General features: G+C 57.1%; 8 protein-coding genes across 8 annotated transcripts; 3 read left to right on the top strand and 5 right to left on the bottom strand.

Annotated features, from left to right (window-relative positions):
• Positions 1–780: 780 nt before the first annotated feature.
• On the top strand, positions 781–1,414 carry IWZ02DRAFT_386665 (uncharacterized protein; the record flags this gene model as incomplete). The annotated part of the gene is made up of 2 exons (XM_066765484.1): positions 781–1,048; positions 1,125–1,414. The coding sequence occupies 2 exons, from the start codon at positions 781–783 to the stop codon at positions 1,412–1,414; spliced, it is 558 nt and encodes a 185-aa protein (XP_066618024.1).
• A 493-nt stretch (positions 1,415–1,907) lies between these two features.
• IWZ02DRAFT_464986 (uncharacterized protein) lies at positions 1,908–2,417 on the bottom strand. The gene has a single exon (XM_066768432.1). The coding sequence runs from the start codon at positions 2,288–2,290 to the stop codon at positions 2,078–2,080; it is 213 nt and encodes a 70-aa protein (XP_066618023.1). The 5' UTR covers positions 2,291–2,417; the 3' UTR covers positions 1,908–2,077.
• A 1,272-nt stretch (positions 2,418–3,689) lies between these two features.
• On the bottom strand, positions 3,690–5,640 carry IWZ02DRAFT_148372 (uncharacterized protein). The gene is made up of 3 exons (XM_066761880.1): positions 4,987–5,640; positions 4,326–4,921; positions 3,690–4,241 (listed from the first exon to the last, which is right to left on the bottom strand). Exons 1-3 carry the CDS (start codon positions 5,406–5,408, stop codon positions 3,919–3,921), a joined length of 1,341 nt encoding a protein of 446 aa, XP_066618022.1. The 5' UTR covers positions 5,409–5,640; the 3' UTR covers positions 3,690–3,918.
• Positions 5,641–5,888: 248 nt separating this feature from the next.
• On the top strand, positions 5,889–7,424 carry IWZ02DRAFT_148344 (uncharacterized protein). Its single transcript, XM_066761879.1, has one exon. The coding sequence runs from the start codon at positions 6,081–6,083 to the stop codon at positions 7,278–7,280; it is 1,200 nt and encodes a 399-aa protein (XP_066618021.1). The 5' UTR covers positions 5,889–6,080; the 3' UTR covers positions 7,281–7,424.
• A 1,945-nt stretch (positions 7,425–9,369) lies between these two features.
• On the bottom strand, positions 9,370–12,275 carry IWZ02DRAFT_148309 (BTE binding protein 4). The gene is made up of 3 exons (XM_066761878.1): positions 12,267–12,275; positions 10,481–12,149; positions 9,370–10,216 (listed from the first exon to the last, which is right to left on the bottom strand). The coding sequence occupies exons 2-3, from the start codon at positions 12,076–12,078 to the stop codon at positions 9,589–9,591; spliced, it is 2,226 nt and encodes a 741-aa protein (XP_066618020.1). The 5' UTR covers positions 12,079–12,149; positions 12,267–12,275; the 3' UTR covers positions 9,370–9,588.
• Positions 11,989–12,556, bottom strand: IWZ02DRAFT_410415 (uncharacterized protein; the record flags this gene model as incomplete). The annotated part of the gene is made up of 2 exons (XM_066765714.1): positions 11,989–12,149; positions 12,267–12,556. A coding segment is annotated over one exon (238 nt), but the record flags the coding sequence as incomplete, so codon positions are not given.
• A 237-nt stretch (positions 12,557–12,793) lies between these two features.
• On the top strand, positions 12,794–13,697 carry IWZ02DRAFT_410411 (ubiquitin family-domain-containing protein). Its single transcript, XM_066765713.1, has 4 exons — positions 12,794–12,923; positions 12,977–13,076; positions 13,154–13,437; positions 13,497–13,697. The coding sequence occupies exons 2-4, from the start codon at positions 12,983–12,985 to the stop codon at positions 13,584–13,586; spliced, it is 468 nt and encodes a 155-aa protein (XP_066618018.1). The 5' UTR covers positions 12,794–12,923; positions 12,977–12,982; the 3' UTR covers positions 13,587–13,697.
• A 154-nt stretch (positions 13,698–13,851) lies between these two features.
• IWZ02DRAFT_472383 (uncharacterized protein) lies at positions 13,852–14,717 on the bottom strand (the record flags this gene model as incomplete). The annotated part of the gene is made up of 3 exons (XM_066768948.1): positions 13,852–14,264; positions 14,354–14,444; positions 14,544–14,717. 3 exons carry the CDS (start codon positions 14,715–14,717, stop codon positions 13,852–13,854), a joined length of 678 nt encoding a protein of 225 aa, XP_066618017.1.
• Positions 14,718–16,093: the final 1,376 nt, after the last annotated feature.

Here is a 16,093-nt window from a genome sequence, read left to right as displayed (position 1 = left end):
GGGGAGGCTCTGCCGGCCGGGGTGTCTGGGCGGTCGGCCGATTAAGCTTGTTCGCAAGGTACCCGGGACCCACAGCTTAAAGTGAAGGTGTTTCGACGACCCTTGCATGCGCCTTGCGCCAACCACAAGGGAACGCTGCCACATCATCCTCCACCAATCTGTATTGCATTTATCAAAAAACCGAGTCGTGGCTCTCTTTCCGTACCAGGCTGTCTGTTCAAAAGGCCTGCTTTGGGTTGTATCTACCCCTTATCACAAGTGCTTCAGTGGGATCGACTCGGGAATACGAGGGGCGAGTTGTCAAGAGCCGGAGCCGAGCAGAGGTCCTTCTTCCAGCAGCCTTCCAATGACGTCGATCTCGCGGTGCACAGGGACAAGTTACGGTGTGGCTGCGCCGGACGGGCTCCCAGAAGCGGGCAAGCGGTTTACTCTGGTAAAGGTGGCAGTGGCGTCAGGCCTGCAGACAGCGTATCACTTCGAGGCACGAAATACGAGACGGCCGTTGTTGGGCACGGTGGTGGTGGGTAGGAGTGGTTCGGCTAAGCGACGTGCAGAGTGGCCGTGTCCGTCCGCCAGAGTAGGGAGACCGCATGGGCGACCGAGCGTGGAGCACCATCGAAAGGCAATGCAACCTCTGAGGGCAAAAAGAATTTCGAGATATATAAGGATGGCTGGCGTCGTGGAGCCTTCCAAGGCCATCGACAACACCATCATCATCAACTCTCGACCAATCCTCCACCACACATCAATTCCAAACACACTCTTACCAAAACCGCAACCATGAAGACTGCCGCCGTCGCCGCCACTCTCCTCGCCGCCGCCCCCGCGGCCCTTGCGACCAGCTTCTACGGCCTCTCGGCCCGCTCCGCGTCACCCATCCACCTGCAGTCCATCAACGCGGCCGAGTCCGCCTTCTGGATCGGGAAGGACACGGCGTCGTACTGCCCGGAGAGCGTCGTCGAGAACTGCCCGGCCGGCAACGAGACCATCTTCGCCGGCGGCGACAACACGCTCTTCCTTGACGTCGCGGTTCCCGGCGGCCAGCAGGGTACGTTTCCCCTCCGCACCCCAAAACCCAATTCTCTTGAAAAGAGCGTACACAAACTAACATGTATTGCGTGCAGTCTACATCAAGCCTAACGGCGAGCTGACGTACACGGTGGCGCACAGCGCGTACATGGGCGAGGGCGCCATCTCGACGGGCTTCCACCTCAACAACGGCACCAGCAGCAGCGGGCTCGGCTCGCTCAGCTGGACCAACGGCTTCGTCGCCTGCCCCCAGAGCAACGGCACCTCGTACCCGTACCAGATCTTCGCCGCCGTCAACGGCTTCAATCGCACCAACTGCCTCGGCTTCGACTTCCTCGCCGGCACTGCCCTCACCGGCGAGGCTGGCGCTTGGCAGTACGCTTAAGCGGAGACCGTTGTTGTTGTTGTGTATCTGTTAAGTGTTGTGTGTGAGAGAGGACGGAGAGGGAATTGATTGATTGAGTAAAATGGGGGGGCAGAGCATGAAGTGCATCGTTGTTTTGTTTTCTCTTTTGTCATTTTTTCAGCTCTCCCGACGTTCGAACGACTTTTACGGGACGGCACGCGTCTTCTGATATCACGCCTATCTACAACCTATCAACGTATCAACCTACCTAACAAGTAGCCGCACCTCTTGGTTCTGTAAATATACATCCTTTACTGCATCAACCCATTCTATTACCATCCTTTTTCCTTCTGTCCCTCGAGTGTTTGTATACGAAGTCGAGTTGGCACTCCTAGTAGCACCCAAGCTCGTTCTCGCATCTTGATGATCATCAGACACTACCAACACCTAAAACCAAAACACACCCTCAGCAACAGTAGTATACACATACATACACAATGAATCAAAGCAAACAACAAAGCAAAGCAACTAATCCGACATCTGAAATATCGAGGAGCACAGCCAGCCAGGAGAGTAGACATGAAGCCTCCACCTTTCTTCCCCTTCTTCCATCTCACCCCTCCTCACCTCGTCGACTCCTCTCCCCCACGTACGCCGCAAAAGTCTGTCTCACTCACTCACTCGCCGAGTCCAGGTCTGAATTCAACCGACCACAAAACAAACAAACAAATAAGCAAATAAATCACGCCACGAGACTGATAAGTGGTAAGTGGTAAGTGGTGGAGGATACAGTACAGTACAGTGCAGCGCACGCACGCACGCACGCATGTAGCAAGCCAGGCCAGATTGGACCAGACCAGACCAGACCAGACCAGACCAGGGCCTTGGTACCTGCTTTCTTAGCTTCCTTCCCATCCTTCCTTTCTTTCATTCATGCATTCTTGCTTGCTTGCGTGCGTGCGTGTTTGCGTACGGCGGGCGTTTAGTTTGTTGGTTTTACGCCGCCACATCCACCTGCAACGTTTAATAGTGAAGAGGGTTTGAGGGGGGGGGGGGAGGGGAGAAAGGAAGAGCGAAGAAAGAAAAAGCGTAGATGGGTGAGTGAGAGGTATGTATCCATGCATCTACAAATGTAGTGATGGACGACGGGCGGGAAGGTATGATGATGTTGAAGCAAAGACAAGAAACGGCTTGCTCACCCACTCGGTGCTCGCTCGAGCGCTCATACGACGAATGGAATGGAAAAGACGAGACGGAAACCCCCCCCCCCCACCCACATTGTGGCGCCAAGCAAGCACGGCCCTCCAGAACATACATAGATCGTCCCTCACTGTCTCTGCATGAAGCAGTCGGTCAGTCAGTTAGTTACCTGCGTGTATGCAGCGTCCGGGCTTCGTCGACAAAGACGACGGTTCACTAGCGGTGGCAGCGGCAGCAGCAGCAACCACATCGACAGACGCGACAACAAACAAGACGAGAAGAGACGAGAAAAAAAATTCAGGGGTAGAAAGGTTAGGCTTAATGGCACGCTCGCCAAACATCTGTTCGCACAATGAGTTGATTGATTGATATATTCGCAACAAACAGACAGACAGGCTTGCTTCTTTTGGAATTTTTCATCTGTTTGGTCTGTCTGTCTGTTTGTCCGTCCGTCCGTCCGTGCGTTTTCCCATAGCGATCGTCATGGAATGAATGAGAAGGGAGGGAGAGAAAAGTAGGTGTGAGGGCCGGAAGAGAGAGAGAGAAAGCGAGACAAAGCTCATCGGGCAGGCGAGCGATGACGATGGGACCGACAACGTTTTGATGGATTGATGTATGATTCGATGATTCGATGGATGGATGGATGGATGGGTATATCGCTTTACACGCGCGCCCTCCCCAACAATAGCAGCAGCAGCGACAATAAACCGCGCAAAGAAAAAGACGCGGGGCTGGCTTTCTGGCAGAAAAACGAAAGAAGGTGGAAGGGACCGAACACACAAGTCCTCTTCCGATTATATATCAACGGAGAAAGAAAGAAATAAGTCGAAAAGAAGTGGCCCAATCACACACACAGACACACAGACAAAACCGTTTCCCACATGACAAAAACGCCCACATGCCGGAGGAGGGGTCGGATCCGGCGGTTGCTCTAGGAGGAACGAGCTGAAGAAGAGAGTCTGAGCGCCTCGCTGTCTGGCTCTTGACGGTGTTTTGACATAAAAGCCGCGAGGTCGAGGAGCCTGTGATCGATTACTAGGGTCGAGGTGCGTCGTCGTCAGAGTAGCGTATGCTGAGGGTTGGAATACAGAGGCCACCCCAATCGATCGTTATAGATAACGAAACTTGTTGTTGCCAAAGTGCAGTGATTACAGTTACGCTAATGCAAGGTGTGTAAACTCCGTCCATGCAATGTTGTGGTCATAAGAGGCATGAGTTGCTCAAGAGGAAAAAGGCGGATGAGCGGGCGACCCAGCCATGTGAAATCGTAAAACGGGGGTTCCGAGGTCAATCCCGACTAAAACTGGTCGAGGAGGGCCATGACGACCTGCCAGCAGCCGTCATTACCGATGTTCGCGTTCATGATCCGAGGCGGATGCGAGCGTCTCGCCTTCCCACATGGAGTGGCAGCCTTCAGAATCGACTGGGCTGCGGGCGCCGCTCGATGGGCTCCGCGCACCAGACGAAAAGGAAGAGGACGAGCCAATGGTCCACTCGTCGCTGTCGGAGGCGGGGTGAAACTCTTCGTAAAAGTTGGTCATGTCGTGGCTGAAGCCATCTTGAGGGTCGCCGAGTTCAGTAAAGTCGTAGTCCCATCTCGTCATCTTGTCGGGTTGCATCCGAGGCAAGAATTTTTGTTTGGCGATGAAGAAGATTGTGCCCGCAACTGTGCAAGGGTATTAGCGCGCGGGGAGGGAAAAAAAAAAAAAAAAAAAAAAAAAGCTTGCTTTGCAGTGTGGGTACAACTTACGCAGACTGCCGGCAACGAGATCCACCGCGTAGTGATGTGAGAGGTACATGGTCGACCACCACAACCACATGACATAGACGCAAAAGACGGGCCACATTTTGGGGAAGACGTAGCTCAGGAAAAGGGCGTGAATGGTTGCCCAGCCCGAGTGCAGGGAGGGGAACGCGCCAAAGACCATGGGAGAGGCGGTAAAGGCGGAGGTGTACAGGTCGAGCCCGAGCAGCTTGTCAATGGCGGCCAGACCTGCTGGGTCGCCGGGCATGCCGTAGTTTGCAGGGGCCAGGCCGTAGATGTTTTCGTACCAGGGAGGCGAGCAAGGAAAGCAGAGCTGAACCAGGACGCCGATTGTGTTCATGTATCCAAAGGATCTCGCATAGACGGGAAGCGAGCCCGGAGGACCGAAAACGAACATGACTGCGGAGCAGACAAAGGGAGAGCCAAAATGGGTGATTCCGTAGGGTATCCAAGCCAGGACGTCGAGGGCCACGTGCTTGTGTGCGGACAGAATGTTGCTCAGGTTTGCGCCGTACATGATGTTTTCGAGGGCGGGCAGGACGCGGACCCAGATGGGCGGACGGTAGTCGCCGGATATGAATCTGTGGCACGAGCGGGTTAGCATTGTGATTTGCGGCGGCGGAATGCGAGGTGGATTTGGACGTACTTGCACGAGTAGAACAGGACCAACCAAGTGATTGCAGGGAGTAATGGCAGGAAGAATTGTCTCGTTGCAGGTATGACCATGGAGCCCATGAGCAGCGTCGCCACAAACGTCTTGAAAATGGGCCCGGGCTCCTCAATGACGGACAGAGCAAAGATGCCGACAATGGCCAGGAGGATGTACTGGGCGTCATAGTAGGACCACTGGTGGTTGCGCAGGGAGCGCAGCGTGTCGCTGGGCGAGGTCGACGTCTCGAGCGACGAGACGGTCGAGGTAGGCGACTGCCTGCTGCGAATCTTGGACTTTGTTGCGCGCCATTTCCGGCGCACCGTGTGGGGGACGAGGACGGGCAGCGAGGGCCGCCACGCCGGGAGAGTGGCCTTGCGCGGCAGGTAGTCCTGGTATGAGGGCAGACGGGTGTGCATCGTGTGCTCGTTCGTGGGCGAGTCGGGCTCCTGGAGCGGTGCGCGGCGGCGATGGACGGGGGACAATGGGCGATGCTGCTATTGAGCAGCGGTCGAGAGCATGGGAGGGCGACGCAGAGACGGGAGAGGAGGGGGAGGGGGTGGTTCTCTCTGGTCGTCCTCGGGGTGGGTGGTGGTGGTGAGGTGTGGGAGGGAGCGACTGGAGCAGTGGTAGATGGGGATGTGAGTGATGTTATGAGAGAGTGCAGAGGGAGAGCGGACGGAGGAGATGAGCGGGCTGAGTAAAAGTGGTGGCCGCTCGCCTCGGGCCCAGGCACCTGCGCGCGCGCGCGCGCGCTAACCAAGGCTTTGGCCCCGATGCGCCCGGCACCTCTTCGATGAAAAGTGCTACCCACACCACCACGCGACCACGCCGTGGCACAAGTAAACAATTGCCGTGTCTCCGCTCGGCGGCTGGCTGCCGTCTTGGAATGCTGCTCTGCCTCCGTGTATATCTCGTGGCTCCAGTCGTGTGCTGGGCCTGCCTCTGACGCTTACATGTGCTCATTGATGGATGCTGAGGCTGCGCCATGAGGTCAGCGCTAGGCCGACAGTCCCGCTCTCGGCTACCTGAGCTTCTGCTTGCTCGTTTTTCACTGACAGCTGTCGGTCCACCACCACTGCTTCACTTCAATGTTGAGAACTACCTGCCTCTTGTGCGCCATGGCACTGCAGCTGGACGCACGCGAAACGGCCTGCTGCAAAGAGGCTGGCAGTGCGACGGTGAGCAGCAGCAGAACTGTAACAGCCCAGTACAGCAGGAGGCAGGAGGCAGTCGGACCCCAAAGGCGCTGCGAGCCCCGATGTTTCCGGCTGACGTCCGGCTGCCGCGCTGTTCCGGGGCCGAACGACTGCCATGTTGTGGACCCCGGAGGCAGATTCTTTTTCTCTTGGGCTGCCGTCGACTGTTCCGCGTGCCGCTTTCTTTCATCATGGCCGTTGACGGATTCGATTCGATGGGCAGGTCGTGGCAAGGGACCCTGCCGTGGCCCTTTGGATCCTCTGTTTCACGCTGAACGCCCGCTGCATCATGTACCGGTAACTGCAGTGCAGCCCCCGAATGATCGCCCTCCCCTCCCCTCCCTTCTGCCCCAAATGCCAGCCCAGCGATCGACCACAGTCAGCCTCAACCTTCATCGTTGCTCGTCGCTTGGCTCGCTTTTCCACCGCGGCAACCGGCGGCAGCGGCCGGGCTCAAAGTTCGACGAGTTGCAAAACCCATCATCGGACCCTCATGATCCCGGTCCTGCAGGCCACCTGCATGCACCTTATATTCCAGTTCCCCAGGGCACACCTCTCCCGCCTTGCCTCTTTGGGATCCCACGGCCCCCACCACCACCACCATCACCACACCACTCGCTCTCTACTCTCTACTTCCCAGACCTAAACAATGAACCCCTTCCACTCTTCTTGTTCGATCACCATCGAGCTCGGAGCTTCCTCGCAAATCACCCCCTCCCCGCCACTACCTCTTCCCGCCCCGAGCCCCCGCGGACCATCATTGAAAAGGCACCAGAAAGCCAAGCGAGAAAAGCCCATTCATCCTGCACGTGCCGACCTCCCGCCAATCCGAATTCTACCAGGTGCATCCGCATCCGCACCCCATCATTCGTTTTCCCGGCCCCGTCCCCATCTCAATCTCAACGACAGCCCGTCTCGTCTCGTCTCGTCTCGTCCTTTTCGTCCGGGCAACTCCAAGATCCGCGACAAAAAATTCCTAGCGCCCGCGACTCGTGCCGTCTCCCAGCCGCCGCCGTCCGCATCGATTCGGTTCGGCTGCGCATCCGACATGCGGTGGTGGTGGTGGTGGTGGTGGTGGTGGTGGTGGAGTGACCGGACGACGGCCGGGCACGAAGGCGGGCGGTTGGTTGGCTGGGAGCGATGCCCAGGTGTTGGCGAGCACGGCGGGCCAAGCGCTTCCTGTCTTGATTGGCGGGCGCTGATCGGTCGGACCGCCGGCAGGGCGCGGCGGGGCCTGCGCTTAGAGCAGAGACGTGCTCAATGCTCGCTGACCAGCCCAGGTTGGTGCTGCTGGCGATCAGGGTTTGCGATGGTTGTGTTCGTCGTCGTCGTCGTAGACACGGTGGCCGCTTGTTGTCTTTGGTACCTGGCAGGCCTGGATGCCTTGCACCACTGTCGACTGCCAACTAGTGCTGTGCCTGCCCACCATCACCACCATTTCTTCTTCCCTCCCCCTGCTGTTGTCTCAGTTCTGCAGGTACTGTGCTGTGCGTTTTTTAGCTACCGTACTTCAGCCTCCTCCTCGGCCTCTTTCCATCCAACCAATACCCAACCCCCTTGACCCAAGCTCTCCCCAAACTTCTCTCCATCTTCTATTGTTCCACCATCTCGAACACGAACACGAAAGAGGGACGCTTCTTTGCTTCGCTTCGATTCAGACGAATCTACTTCCGAACATCGTCGTCTGCCTGTTGTCTGCTCGTCTGCTCTCTCCTAATTGCTCAGCAAACGATGCGAAGCGAGCACACGAGCCAGCCAGCCAGACAGACGTGTCAAAAAACGAAAACAAAAAATGCTCACAGGTAGGTGGGTAGTTAGTTAGATGGATGATGGCTTAAAATAGGTGGCGCGTGAAGGCGGCAGCGTTGCGTAGGTAGGTAAGCAGTCCATCACACACATCACCAGCGTCTGTAAGTATGCAGTGAGTGCGGTGCCTCCCTCCTGCACGATCTATTTATCCCATTTATCCAACCACGTAGCCAGCCAGCTGGCTGGCGAAGAAGGAAGCCAATGAGCAGCAGACTGAGTGACAGGCAGGCAAATAGGCAAATACGCAGGTGAGGAGAAAAGAAGAGATAGCCAGCGGTGCAGTTGTTCCTCACCAAATCGAATCTAAATCAATAAAATAAGATCAGATCATCAGAAGATAAACAAGCAGGTAAAAAGAGAGGAAGAGGAAGAGAGAGCGCGGTAGTGACGCCTGCACGCACGCAACACACCACCACCCACCCACCCACCCACCGCTTGCTTCTCGTCGCCACACCTCTCGCGATCCTACAGTACCCACGCTCCCACGCATCCGCGTTGTAAATACAATGACCGACCGACTAACTGACTAACTCACAGACAGACAGAAAAAGTCCTGCAGAAAAAAGGGGGGGGGGGGGGGGGGGGGGGGGGGAGAAAAAGAAAAAAAAAAGAAAGAAGTAAAAAGTAAAAAATGGGTAAGGAACGACACGTCGCCCATGATTAATTGATTAGAGCAAAGAAGAAGAAGAAGAAGAAGACAAAGAAAAGGGGAAGAAAAAAAAAAAAAAAAAAAAAACCCGAACAAAACAAGAGTGAAGAAAGGAACAGGTAGATAAAGAAGGTAGGTAGGTACTAGGGTAGTAGGTAGGTCAGGTCAAAGTGGCGCAGCAGTGAAAGTAAGTAAAGATAGCCAGCGGCATACCACCTGGTACCACACCCTCCCTTACTCAACCAACCCCTTGACCCGACCCATACCACACCAAACGAACGAAACGAAGCGAAGCGAAGTGGAAAAGGAATGAATGTCCATCACAAAGCCCCGGTCAAGAAATTTGAAATCAAAACAGAAACACAAATCGTAAAGAGAGAGAAAGAGAGAAACGAACAAAACAGTCCAATCCAATCCAATCCCAAATCAAACAATCAAACAAATTCTCGTTCTCATTCAGGTACCCATTCGTCCTCATCGCCCACAATAAATATATATACGTAAGTACGTACGCTTGCTCAAGAAGGTTCTTTCGATTGCTTTCGTCTCGTAGTCTCGTTTCGTTAAGACGTTTGTTTTAGCGCTCGTTTGTCGTTTGTCCAAGGAAAGATAACGTCCGCAAGGCTTTCTTGTTGTTCTCTTGTATTGACCAGACAGGCAAGACCAGACAGGCAGACAGACAGATAGCGCCGCAAGGAGAAAGAGAGAAAGAAATAGAGAGATAGAGAGAGAGTGTGAGAGAGAGAGAGAGTGTGAGAGAGAGAGAGAAAGGGAGAGACAGCATAGGAGTACAAACACCACATATACCATCCCATCATACAGCACAAAAAGTCAATCCAACCCGATCCGACATCCATTCTCAAAAAGGGGCGGGCGGGCAGCGGCCGAATCGCCACCTCCTAAACAGACGATTGAAACAAACAAACTCACTCACTCACTCACTCACTGCTCCATCTCGCCAAAATCCCACGGATAGTCCCCGGCACCGCCGCCAATCTCCCCGGCGCCCGCAAGAACGCTATCCATGCCCTCCTCAAACGGATCCCACATGGCCGACGACGGGCCGCCGAACCCAGCCCCGCCGCACGACACGGGCACGAGCGGGTCGCCCAGCGGCTGCAGGTCAAACGCGGCGCCCGCGTTGCCCGCGCTGGCCGCGTCGGCGAAGAAGCTGCCGCCGGCCGCCATGGGCGGGGGAGACGAGGGAGGCGTCGAGAAGGGGTTGCTGACCGTGCGGCCCGACGAGGTGCGCTTGGGTTTGCTCGGCGACGAGGCCGCTCTTGCGCTGGCGCCCTTGGGCACCGAGAGCATGTTGTCTGAGGATGAGTCTTTGGCGGGCGACGACGTGCTGTTGAGGTAGTCGTCGTTGTTGGGAACGGGGGACATGGGCGGCGTGGCGACGCCGTCAAAGGGATGCGAGGACTGCAGTTGGAGGAGGTCCGAGTCGTCGTCGTTGTTGTTGGCAGATGTGGGGTCGGAGAGGTCGAGGTCGAGTTTGCTGTGGTCGACTGGCTGGGCGGCGGGTGAGAGTTGGGGGTCGAACGGGCTCGAGGCAGCTTCGGCGTTGAAACTGTTTGGCAACGACGTTAGGCTTGGGTCAACTGGGCAAGCTGAAGAAGCTGGCGACAAGGCGGCTGACAGTGCAGAGTGCAGTGAGCGCTCCAAAGACTCGTTGGGCTTGAAATCTGACAGTGCTGAAGGGGCCACGCAATCTGAAGGCGCTGAAAGAGTCGCAAACGCTGATGGGGTTGTGCAATCAGCTGGCATCGGGGACGATGGGGAATCCAAATCAAGTGCTGAAGGTGACGACGCTGGGAATTCTGAGTCTGCTGACCTTGAGCTGAACGAGGAAGGGACGTCAGAGTTGTGCAGGCCGTTGAGGTTTCCAAACCTCGCAGAGTCGCACTCGTGGACGTTTGCTGCTGGTGAATACCCAGACGAGCCGGGCGAGTCGTCCGACGACGCAGATGACTCGTAGTTGGAGGCCAGGGCCTTGCGCGTCCTGCTGGACTTCTCGAGACGCTCCTCCATCTCGGGCCTATGCTTGCGAGGCCGGCCACGACGGGCCTGCTTCTTGACGGCGCCGGGAAAAGCACCATCACACATGCCGCGTTGACGGTGACGGGTCAGAGCGTCTTGACGCGCAAAGCCGGCGCCACAAGGACACTTGTACGGTTTGTCGCCGGTGTGGATCTTTGCGTGGCGCTTGAGGTCGTGCTGGCGAACGAAGCACTTGCCGCAGTGATTGCAGCGGTACTGACGGTCTCCCAGATGAGTTTGGACGTGGGAGCGAATATTCTCCCGGCGTCCAAAGGTCTTGCCGCAATCTGGAAAGAGACAGGTCCAGCGATGGTTGTTGGGATCCTGCTCGCTAATGTAGGCTTGAATCTCTTCGGCAGTGATTCCCGTCTCTTCAACTGAGCCATCGAGGTTGAGCTCGGCAAATGGCATGGCTTGCGGCGACATGTCATGCTTGATAGGGACCGGGGAGAGCAGTCCGTCCATTTCTGTGCTACTTCTTGACATTGGCACAAGAGACGGACGGCGCGAGAGAGACAGTTGGGGGCCAGGAGCAAGGTGGCCATGATGCTGGAAAGCCCTTTGGCGAGGCGAGGTGGACGGCGAGCAGCCTGGCGATATTGCATCAGACGAGTACAGCGACGAGTCGTAGCCATTGTCGCTCTCGTGGGTGGCCAAACTGAAATCGAAGCCATGGTCCTCGGCCGGGGGCTGAAGGTTGATCTCGCAGGCATCGCTGAAGCTCGAGGGCATGGGCGCGATGTCGAGGTGGTCGAGGGGCGTCATTGGTGATGACTTGTTGGACTGCGTGACTTGAGGCGGCAGTATGCTGACTTGCACAGTTGCACTTGTGCCGTAAACGGCGCGAATATGCCGCTCAAGATCATGCAGTTGTTGAGGAGAGGGTTGAAGAGGATGAGGGGGAGGAGGAGCATTTTGGAGAGGAGGAGGAGGAGGAGGAGGAGGAGGAGGAGGGTGAGGCCCACCCTGGCCCAGAGGTGGCTGGGCGGGTGAGAGAGGGTGGTGAAAGTGAGGTTGAGGTTGATTGAGGTGAGCTGCTGGATCCTGAAAGTGCGGGAACGGGGGGCCCGGCTGAGCCATGCTGTGCTGCTGCGCTACTTGCACGGTATGCTGTGGGTGGGTTTGTCCTATGTTAGTACCGTTACTTACCTGGTTGTCGCCCTGGGGATTTGTGCTTGGCTGGTGGTTAGCTGGGGGTGCCATCCGGTCCGGGAATGGCGACAGAAGCGTGGGCTTCTGGTCGACGCTCATTCCCCTTCGGTGGAAGTGTTGTCGTTGAGCCATGTTGGGCATAGGTTGTACTTGTGGCGCCTCGAATATGGTGGGCGTCGAGTTCTGACGGCGGTGCATTTGCCTCCGCTGTTGAATACTCGAGGTCGGATTGGACAGCATCTCCGATGCAGGTCGAGTCCGGAAAGGGCCGTTTTGTAGAAGACGTGTCGGATATCCTCCGTGTTCCGAATCTGCATGGCCATGTTGTCAGTCGTGGTGTTGTAGTTGTTGGTGGTGGGCATGATGCGCGAGATGATCTACGAATGCTCCGAGCTCGAGCTCGAGCTCGATAGATAAATTGCACTCACCTCGCGCAGTGCAAGCGGCGCCCGCCGGGCTATAGTAATCCTCGCGTTCCGCTCAGCAGAAGTGTGTAGGGGTTGGAAATTCGCAGCAGCTCAGAGATGCAGGTTTCGGCTTGGCAGCCTCAGCTTCGTGCAGGAGAGAACGACGGCGAGCTCTCCCCGGAAGAGGGTCTTGAGTGTTTGCCTTGTTGTTGTGGATGTGGGAAAAGGGGCGGTAGAGTGGAGGCCAATTGAAAACGGATTCTCTAGGCAGAGGTGTGTACACGAGGAGCAGAAAGAGCAGATGCGAGATGAGAGAGGAGTTGATGTAGGCGGCACGCCAAAACAGACAACAGCTCAGAAGCTGTCCGGGTAACCAAACGTGAGGACCGGGGTGACGCACCAGCCACTCGCACTCGCCCTCCCTCGCCCCGCGGCACCCGTGACGATCGCTAGGCTGAGCTAAGCTAACCCAAGGCAAGGTATGGCTCGGCTGTGCCGTGGCTGGGCTGCCTGACACTCGACCCGGCTCTGACCGCCCTGGCAGAATCTCGCTGATTCAGCTCTCTCGCCGAGCGGGCCCGAGCGCCCACACAGACGCAAAATCGCCCGGCCCGTCGCTGGACAACTTCTCCCTCCACACGACGACTGAGGAAGACATCCACGACACCGGTTGTCTAGGTACGCCCGCCTCCTGACCCGCTCCAATCGCTCTGCTAACGCCCGCCACGCAGGTCGCCATGCAGATCTTCGTCAAGACCCTCACGGGCAAGACCATCACCCTTGAGGTGGAGTCGTCCGACACCATTGACAATGTCAAGTCCAAGATCCAGGGTGCGTTCGTTCCTAGCCAGCCAGCCAGCCAGCCAGCCGCCAAATCCACCAACGATATTGACTCGCTCTCGCTACAGACAAGGAGGGCATCCCCCCCGACCAGCAGCGCCTGATCTTCGCCGGCAAGCAGCTGGAGGACGGCCGCACGCTGTCCGACTACAACATCCAGAAGGAGTCGACGCTCCACCTGGTGCTGCGCCTGCGCGGCGGCATGGCCAAGAAGCGCAAAAAGAAGGTCTACACCACCCCCAAGAAGATCAAGCACAAGCGCAAAAAGACCAAACTCGCCGTCCTCAAGTACTACAAGGTCGACGGTGACGGCAAGATTGAGCGCCTCCGCCGCGAGTGCCCCCACGAGCAGGTACGCTGCAGCATCTCCTCCTCTGTTTCGAGTTTTTGAAAGCTAACCTTTGATTGCAGTGCGGTGCCGGTGTCTTCATGGCTGCCATGCACAACCGCCAGTACTGCGGCAAGTGCCACCTCACCTACGTCTTCGACGAGTCCAAGTAAACGACCGCTCCAACTGTTTGTGCGCTGGGAGGGACCTTGTTTCAATAGGATCTATCGGGAGTTACGCAGTAGCTTCCTTTCAGCTAGCAAATGAAAAGACTTTGAGCTGAATTCTGATCAACTGAATGCGTGACCATACAAGCGTTCCCAACGCCAGACACCTTTTTGGGAAGAGAAAAAATCCATTGCGATCAGTGCACGCCACCATGGTATCAGCAACCCATAGCCAACCCAAACGCCAACCAACCCAACCTCAACCTTGACACTACCTCTTCGCCCTCCCCCCTTCCTCCCTACCCTCAACATACCCCACGACACCATTCGCGCGCTCAACCCTTGCCACCGTCTCCGTCAAGCCCCTCTTCAATGCCACCAAGCCCTCGGCACCCCTCTCCCACATGGCCCTCACCTCCTCGCCGCCCTCGCCCTGCAGCGGCCGCAGCTCGGCCTCTTCCAAGAGCCGCGCGTCCGCCTGCGCAGCCGCGAGCGCCGCGTCGCGCATCTCCAGCTGGCGCTCCTGTAGCGTCGCGGTTTGGGCGCCGAAACTGGCGGCCCAGGCGTCGGCCGCGCGCGAGGGCCCGTCGCGCCGTAGGTCGGCGAGCTTTTCGGTCAGCGTGTCTTTTTGCGCTTCTAGTGTGCGGATGCGCGTTGCGAGGTGTGTATTGTAGGGTTCGAATTCTGCAGTGGAGAAGAAGAAGCATGTTAGTTGGGCGGTAGGAGAAGGATGTGGAAGGCAATTTGGGGAGGAGAGGGAGACGCAGACGCACCTTGCGTGTCTTGCTCTTGCGGCATGTCTTCTGGGGGCATTCCGTTGATGCTGATGCCATGTCGGGCGCTGGCGAACGTGTTGCGGATGTACTGTTGTGTCCGTGCTTGTTAGCATGTTTCCCTAGTTTCCTCGATCGTGTCTGCTTCTCCGTCTGCAAAGATCATTCTCAATGGAGGGAGACCGCGCACCTCATCGACTAGCTCCTCGACCCTCCTTCTCAACACGTCCTCGCCCCCTTCAGGCGCCGCGCTCGGCGGCAGATGCAAATCGATCTTCTGACGCGCAGCGCGCTTGACGTTGGCGACGAGGTACGCCAAGTCAGCCGGCGACTGCAGCTCAACGCGGCGATGGGCAGTCTCCATCTCCGACCTTCAATCTCTTCCGTCGTCGATGTTCCGGGTATGGACAAGGTATTGGGAGACGCCTAGGCCAACCTTGTTTGTTGGACCAAGGGTGTAGAAGGGGTAGACCGGGGCGTGTGGGCGTCTTCCTGTCTCGTCCAGTGCCGTGCCAGCCTCGCCTTCAGCCTCAGCTTGGCCAAGCTGGGCACCAGGTATCCAGCCGCCGTTGGCGCAACAACACCTATCGCTGCCGTTGCCGTTGCCGTACGCACGAAACGTGTTTCGAATCGCACCCTATCCTGCCCTGCCCTCTAAATTTGAGGGTTTGTCTTGCCTGGGCGCCTGTCTGCGAGCGCGTTTGTGGTGGGTGGGTGTGCTCAACAATCAGCACCAACTCTTCGCCTAACCACTTGCCGTGTGTGTTCCCAGCCTGCGAACGTGCTCAGTCTTTTTCCTCTCTTCCTCTATCGTTCTCTTTTCCCCTGCAACAGAAAGCCAGCCAAAAGAAAACCAATTCGATCGTCGACCGTCGTCGTCCAGCGCAACCAGCCAAGCCCTCAGCTCTTCACGCGCGGTCGCCGCAATGGTCGTGTGAACGGTATGAACCCTTGGATACTCAAGGGAGAGAAGCACCGTCGGCAACAGCAGTGACGACTTCGACAGCGCCTGAGGTCGCGAGCGCGCGAATGGATGCAAGTCCCGTCGAGCGTGCCCAATCAATCGGTCGGTCGATTGGTAGACGCGCAAGTATGATCGGCGCGCCAATCTAGATATCTCCCAGATTCGTCGCCTCTCTGCGCGCCCTTTTGTTCGCAAGATGCCGCGGAGTTTGCAAATCGAAGGACAAGCAGTCCAGGCTGTCCGAATCACCGCCAATGGGAGGGACGAAAAAGATGTCTCAGCTCAGCGTTTCGAAATTCGCGGTTCGGATTGATTGGATTCGTCGCTGACTGTTTGCTTGCTTGCTTGCTTGCTTGCTTGCCAAGCAGCTTAACCAGGGGAAGCAGGGTAGAAGGGTCAACAAAAAGGCTTCTTCGCGCGCGGCAGTCGTCGTCGTCGTCGTCGTCGTCGTCGTCGTCGCTCTGGTGGTGGTGGTGGTGGTGGTGGTGCAAGGTACATGTACCTAGGTAGCTTGGTTGTTTTGGTTCGCCTCACCGCCTGGGCAGCTTCTCCCGCCAACCAACCAAACAAGACAAGCGGAACGGAGCCCGGCGCCCGAAACGCCGGCCCCCGAGACCTGCTACCAACATGAACCCGACCGAGGTAGCGCAAGGGGAGTGCCACTTCTGCCACACCACACCTACCTATCTACCTACCTACCTACCTACGCACGCCAGCCCACAAGCCCCTTCGGCTAGCACCGGCAAACCACACCTCCAACCCAAGGTGCTCGACCA

The sequence above is a fragment of the Phyllosticta citriasiana genome (genome assembly GCF_038021145.1).
Source record: "Phyllosticta citriasiana strain CBS 120426 chromosome Unknown IWZ02scaffold_20, whole genome shotgun sequence".
Taxonomy (NCBI): Eukaryota; Fungi; Ascomycota; class Dothideomycetes; order Botryosphaeriales; family Phyllostictaceae; genus Phyllosticta; species Phyllosticta citriasiana.
Note: the sequence above shows the minus strand (reverse complement) of the source record. Positions and strands in the feature narration are given on the sequence as shown.